At 37.5% G+C, this 5,984-nt stretch overlaps 1 protein-coding gene across 1 annotated transcript in view; it reads left to right on the top strand.

Annotated features, from left to right (window-relative positions):
- LOC104544544 (cystic fibrosis transmembrane conductance regulator-like) overlaps nt 1-1,772 on the top strand; it is a gene marked incomplete at its 3' end in the record, with an annotated part of 30,484 nt that extends 28,712 nt beyond the window's left edge. Inside the window, exon 11 of the mRNA XM_010189452.1 lies at nt 1,581-1,772. Within this exon, the coding sequence (XP_010187754.1) occupies nt 1,581-1,772 (192 nt within the window). The remainder of the gene's footprint in view (nt 1-1,580) is intronic.
- Nucleotides 1,773-5,984: the final 4,212 nt, after the last annotated feature.

The following is a 5,984-nucleotide window of genomic DNA, read 5'->3' as shown; positions in this document are numbered from 1 at the left end:
AAAGAGTGAGGTTGAGATTGTCCTCAAGCTGATATATTGAGGTTCATTTTACTGTGACGCTTCTGAGTTAACAGAATAGTTTTCCTGTGTTGCTGATAATCTCTGATGACTATTGCTAAAGCTGATACTTATAATACAAAAATGTCAACTAGAAAGGGATGAAGGATATCTGTATATCTCCTTTATTCAACTACTGAGGAAATTGAGGAAAATTCAGATCACACTGAGCAGTTTATAAGAGTATATACATACCACAGATTAGCACTTTTTATGGCAATGAAGATAAAAGGCTTTAGTATTAACGGAAAGATTTACAAAAACTAATGTTTACACCACCCCCCGAATAAAAAATTCTCCTTCCCTTACAGCCTCTTAATTTAAGGTTGTCTTCATGTTGCTTGAGGCTGTTACTATATATTCCAGGAATTGCAAGGCACACTTATTCAATGTATAACAGGTACATAGCCTGACATCAGCTCTTGAATACTGCTTCAATATTAGACAGAGTTGGGTTTGTTTTGTGTTTGTTTTTTTTCCATTTATGTTGTATGGCATAAGATACAGTATTTTAACATCCAGTGCACAAAACATACTAAGCGACTGTCTTCTGAGTCTAAGAAACTTCTTACTCAGCACTTTGGAAATGGAAAGAATATCTGGTATAATGGAAAGACTCTTGTGAGACTCCCCCCCACATACTGTATAACTTTGTCAAAGGATCTCTGGGCTTGACAGCATGAAATGGTGACTTAGACAGGTTTTTAGATCTTTGGCTGTTCGTCTCAGCTTTGTTGGCTGTTTACTAGTGATAAGAACACCACTAGAATGGCTCTGTAACATTTTTTCCTTGTATGTCTCAATTCTGTTCTTTGATCTAGTAGCTAGTGATGTGTGACAAGGTTACTACAAGCTACTGATTAACTTTGAAATTATAACATGTCAGTACTGAAGTTGCAATCAATTCTTTTATGAAAGGAAATAGTAAATATACTTAGTCATGTATTCACGTAAATGAGATAACAGTTACAGAGGAAAATTCAGATCACACCGAGCAGTTTTCAAGTAATTGTATATACATACACAAATAAATTCTATTTTTCAAGGCAATACAGATAAAGGGCTTATGAACACTGGAAAAAATTGTAAATACGGAAGGTGTTATACAAAGAACAAACAAAATAAGTTACTGATAATGTTAAAAACCAAGTAACATTATCCATAAATACTAATACCTCATGTCTGTAAGTGTCTCACAGATACTCACGTTTTTACCTTGTAAAATTACTGGAAGTTTAATTAAAAATACGTTTGAAGCAGCATGCATTTTTTACAAGATATCTTACAAAATTTTTATTATTCATTGAATGAAGTTTCTTTTACTTCAGAGCCCTTTCTGAACCATACATATCATGAAAATCTCCATTAATTGCAACTTGCACTAGATCAGTACTTATAGGGACACTTTTTCCAAGACAACTGTACCATTTAAATGACTTAGCAGAGTGACTCTCATTTTGTTTAGCATTTCCTATGGTTGTACAGATCTCTGATATATTAACCAAGTGTTAATGGTTTTTCAGACTTCTCTTCTGATGTTGATAATGGGAGAATTGGAGCCTTCGCAGGGTAAAATTAAACACAGTGGAAGGATATCCTTTTCACCTCAAGTCTCTTGGATCATGCCTGGAACCATAAAAGAAAACATTATTTTTGGTGTATCCTATGATGAATATCGATACAAGAGTGTCATCAAAGCCTGCCAACTAGAAGAGGTCAGTCATCTAGGACTCTTAAGACCTGTGACCCAACCCAAGTGAAAAACCCCAAAGAAAAGGTCAGGGAGTGGAGCTTTAAGTAAGCAAGACATTTCTGAGATTTAAGGAACTCAGCTTGGCATTCTGATTTTCTAGAATTGCAAGTCAGCCTGTTGCCAGCTCCTTGGGAGATACGCTGATGGTGCCAGTTCTGGTAGTTTACACAACAGGAGCTAAATAAGCTGGCTCAGATATTATATGATGTCTGCCTTCAGTCTTCCTTGCTAGTTAAAAATCTGGGTAAACATATTAATGTTAAAGAAATGATGTAAAAAGTATTTTTCCTACAATATTTTTCATGTTTCTTCCCCATAAAGAAACATTTCTTTACAATCTTGGAAATTAAACACTTTTACTCCTTTCTTTTACACTTCAAAAATGGCTCCAGGGATAATTAGAACTCTATGCTAGAAACCTGAGTTATTTAGAAGAAAATCTTAACTGCAGTTGGGTTTTTCTGTGTGCACGTTGAAAATTCTCACACTGGAAATTATTGCAAGATCAATCTTTATGTGACATGTAGCCCACAGTTAGTACAATGACGTGGAAATGTCCCTGTGTGTGTTTGGTGTTGCCAGAAGATAATGTAGGAAAATATATTTTTTCACATTGCAAGATACAAAAGGAGTCAGCACTTTAGACCTTTCCACCTTTATTGCTGTGCCTTAAGATCTGGCATTTTGTCTGTTACATGTAGATGAAAACAATGAATATTTAACTGTGCTGAATAGGATTTGTCTTTAGGCCACACCGTGAAATGTATTTTCCTTTAGTGCCAGTCAAGCAAGAAAACAATAGCCAGTCTGTTTAAAAATAAGATGAGGTTACTGCACTTTATCTCAGAGCAGGATATAATTAAGTGATACAGTAATCTTTGCTTCTATGTTTATGGCCATTTCAACTTGTGTTTGGATTGTGGTTTGCTGAAAATCTTTGAAAGCTTCTGAAGACTGGAGAATTAACAACTTCTGTGTCAGGTTTTCTGAAGAGAGTAGTCCTTAACCCCCATTGTAAAAGCTGCAGTTAATCCCAAAGCTTCAAGAAACAACTGGCTGCAAGCAGTCCAAAACTGTCCTTGCCCAAAGAGGCTTCCCAACCCAATCCCTTTCTAGAGCAGGAGGTGGTTCATGGTGGCTCAGTGTCTTGGTGTTGATGGGTTGGCTCACTGTCTCCATGTTGATGGAATGGCTCAGTATCTTCACATCAGTGGGACAGCTCGGTGTTTCAGTGCTGTGGGACAGCTTGGTGTCTCGGTAGGCTGCAGCTCCTTCATTCTCCAAACAGGCCCAACCAAATCAGCTTTGATCTGTGTTGTTGCAGCTCTGTGCAAAATGATATGCTTCACCTCCTAGCAGGGCTCATTATTTGAGATCAAGTTTGATACTTCTAAGGATATTTTCTTCTGGACTGAAGCTGATTAAATTGAGCTGACTTGAAGAGAAGGCAGAATGGTCTGGAAGGAAGCCAAGGGCATTACCTTACTGTTGTTATTATGTTATTATTATGCTTTATGGTCTCATTAGCCTTCACATCTTAGTTGTGAAGGCTTAGTTGTGAACATGACTTAGTATGGCAGATTGAAGGATGGATTTCAAATATTAATTCCCTGTTTTTCCCCAGTGTGACCTTTTAGGGGTTTATTACAACAAGGTTTAGTGCTTTGTTGAATTGGGGTTGTGTGTGTTCTCGTTCTTCAGAAAGGAGGGTACCAGAGGGTTTTTGCCGAAGAGACTTAACTCTGCACCTTCTCTGCAACTTTCCTACGTAGTTATATAGCCCACCTGAATGTAGTCCTGTTGCTGAGTCTAGTTCTCATACAAGCTCTTCAAGGTGAACCAAGGATTGGTGATAAAAGAGAGTTTATTTCCTTATTGCACGTATGCTGAAAGTCAGTTAACGTATGGCTCTTAACAGTGGCTAAGTAAGATTTGCTTCCAAGCTCCATGCTCACAAAACTTTTTTGGGGGGAATGCAAAGCCATCTTTGACCCAGTGGGCAAATCAATGTGTTATTACTGTAATGTGCCTGCAAAATGCCTCCTTTGCTTTGTCATCTCCACCATCACCCTATAGAGGAAGCACACTGAAGATCTAGTCCAGTTCCTAAATTTGATGTATTTTTCTCTTTGTCTTCATTAGTGCCCACTCTCTGTGGGTCATGTCATACCATCTACATAGATTTTGGGCTTCTTGACACACAGTGAATAGCCAGTCCTTGTCTGACAGCAGAACAGGACACTAAAGCTGGGTGACTTCATTCAAGGTGCTCTGTACTTTGGTCTAGGTCTATGGAGGCATACAAATGATATTAAGCAAGTGTAACTTAAATAACTTGGAATGCAAGAGAATTTTCAGAAAAGTGCTACATTTTTCTTCCTGATCTTTTGGATTGGTATATAGTTGATTCGTTAAGGAGTTACCAGTTACGGTCTCTTTAGAGTTGCTAAGTACTTGAGGTAAATTTATCCTGAAGTAGTTATGAAAGATGGAAAGTACAAATAAATATTTCACACAGCTTTCCATATTTTAGGTGTCCAAGAATAAAACTTTCACTGTATAGGAAATCAGATCTTTTTTTAGGGGTTTAAGAGTGTTATACATTAGATTTTTATTTTGTAAAGTCCTAAAGAATCTGGTTATATTACCCATTACCTAAAAAATAGTTCGGCTTTGTCAGTTTTTCTTGGATGGAAAAAGGATTTTTGATATTTTTCTAGAAGATATTCTTTCAGCTTTACATTTTGTTCTATTTGTGTATGGTACTGTCAAAAAAAAGGTTAAAAATATCGTTTCTTTTCTAATTAATTTTAAATATTCACAGTAAACATTACTGGAAAGCAGTGAAACTGTGAGCAACAAAAACATTTTCTTTTATTTATTTTATGAAGTCACTTAAGTTTATATCAAATTTGAATACTAAAATGGGACATTTTTAAGTCCAAAGAGTTCAAATCGCTGTACTCTGTGCTTCTTTGACTTGTTTACTCAGCTTAAGATATTTCTACCTTCAGCTTCTTATTCTTGTTGCCTTGATGTGATTCTGCTGCTCTCCAGTTGTGCCAGTAAACCTGTTCATGATGTCGTACTGTGAAACAGAAGACTGAGATTAAAAAGAAAATTAAAATGCTATATTGAAGAGCTGTATCCCTCATAAATACTCTGCCAGGATAGTTTGACAGAGTGTGTTTGGGTAGTGCACAGTAAATTAGGATCTCAGTCTATGTGTGGGTTTACAGGTGTTTCAGTGAGTGTGTGCACACCTCTGAAGTATCCTTTTTCTCATGCACGGCATAACCATTGTCTCACCCAATGCCCATCACATGGATGTGTGACTGATGAGCGGTCATATGCAGTGAATCATGTCATACAGTAGATACTGTTTTGTGGGTTTACAGATGGGAAGCATGTGTTTTAGTGGTGCTCCTTTGGATGTAGTCCCACTTGATGCCATGCATGTGGCAGTAGTATAGTGTCATGGGTTTCATTCACGGTCCTTGGTCCTCACAGCTCTGCTCTGTAGCCTTCTCTGGCTTGTGGGAACACTTAAGGCCAAGGGACACCACAGTGGAATCCTGTACAAGTGTATGAGATCTGAGTTGTTGAAGGAATCTACAGTGAAAGACAGTAGTGTGTTGAAGGCTCAGCAAGGGAAGTTTGTCAGGTCCAAGTACAACTGCGTGTTATTATTTCAGGATGACACTGTATAGCCATATCATACTGCATAGGCATGAGAAGTGATCTCAAATGCATCTCTATGTGCGTCAGTAAAAGCATGCCTAAGACACTAAGGCAAACTTCTGTTTGTACAGCTTATATGCGTATTTTTATGGTACTGGAGCCTGCTTTTTATGTATAAAATGATTCAGAACTTGATTATAATTAAGTTTCTTGATTATGTTTTTCCGTTGAGGGTAAGTAGGGCATCAGGGGAGGTAAAATTGTGGTTTACAATGTCATTCTAATTACTGGAGTTTGGAAACGTGCAGAGGTTAAGAGAAGAGCAGTGGAAGGTGATAGAACAAAAGAAAGACTGCTTTGGAGTTGAGAAAAAGGGGCTGTAATTAAGAGCTACCTTAGTGTTCTTAATGTCCTACAGAAACAGCCTCACTGGCAAAAATTATTTCTGAAAGCCCAGCGCAAACTAAATATGGCTGTGGTGAGATGTAAGTGG

This window comes from Mesitornis unicolor, unplaced genomic scaffold (assembly GCF_000695765.1).
Source record: "Mesitornis unicolor isolate BGI_N332 unplaced genomic scaffold, ASM69576v1 scaffold54307, whole genome shotgun sequence".
Taxonomy (NCBI): domain Eukaryota; kingdom Metazoa; phylum Chordata; class Aves; order Mesitornithiformes; family Mesitornithidae; genus Mesitornis; species Mesitornis unicolor.
The sequence above is the reverse complement of the archived record's forward strand: the minus strand, read 5'-3'. Positions and strand labels throughout refer to the sequence as shown.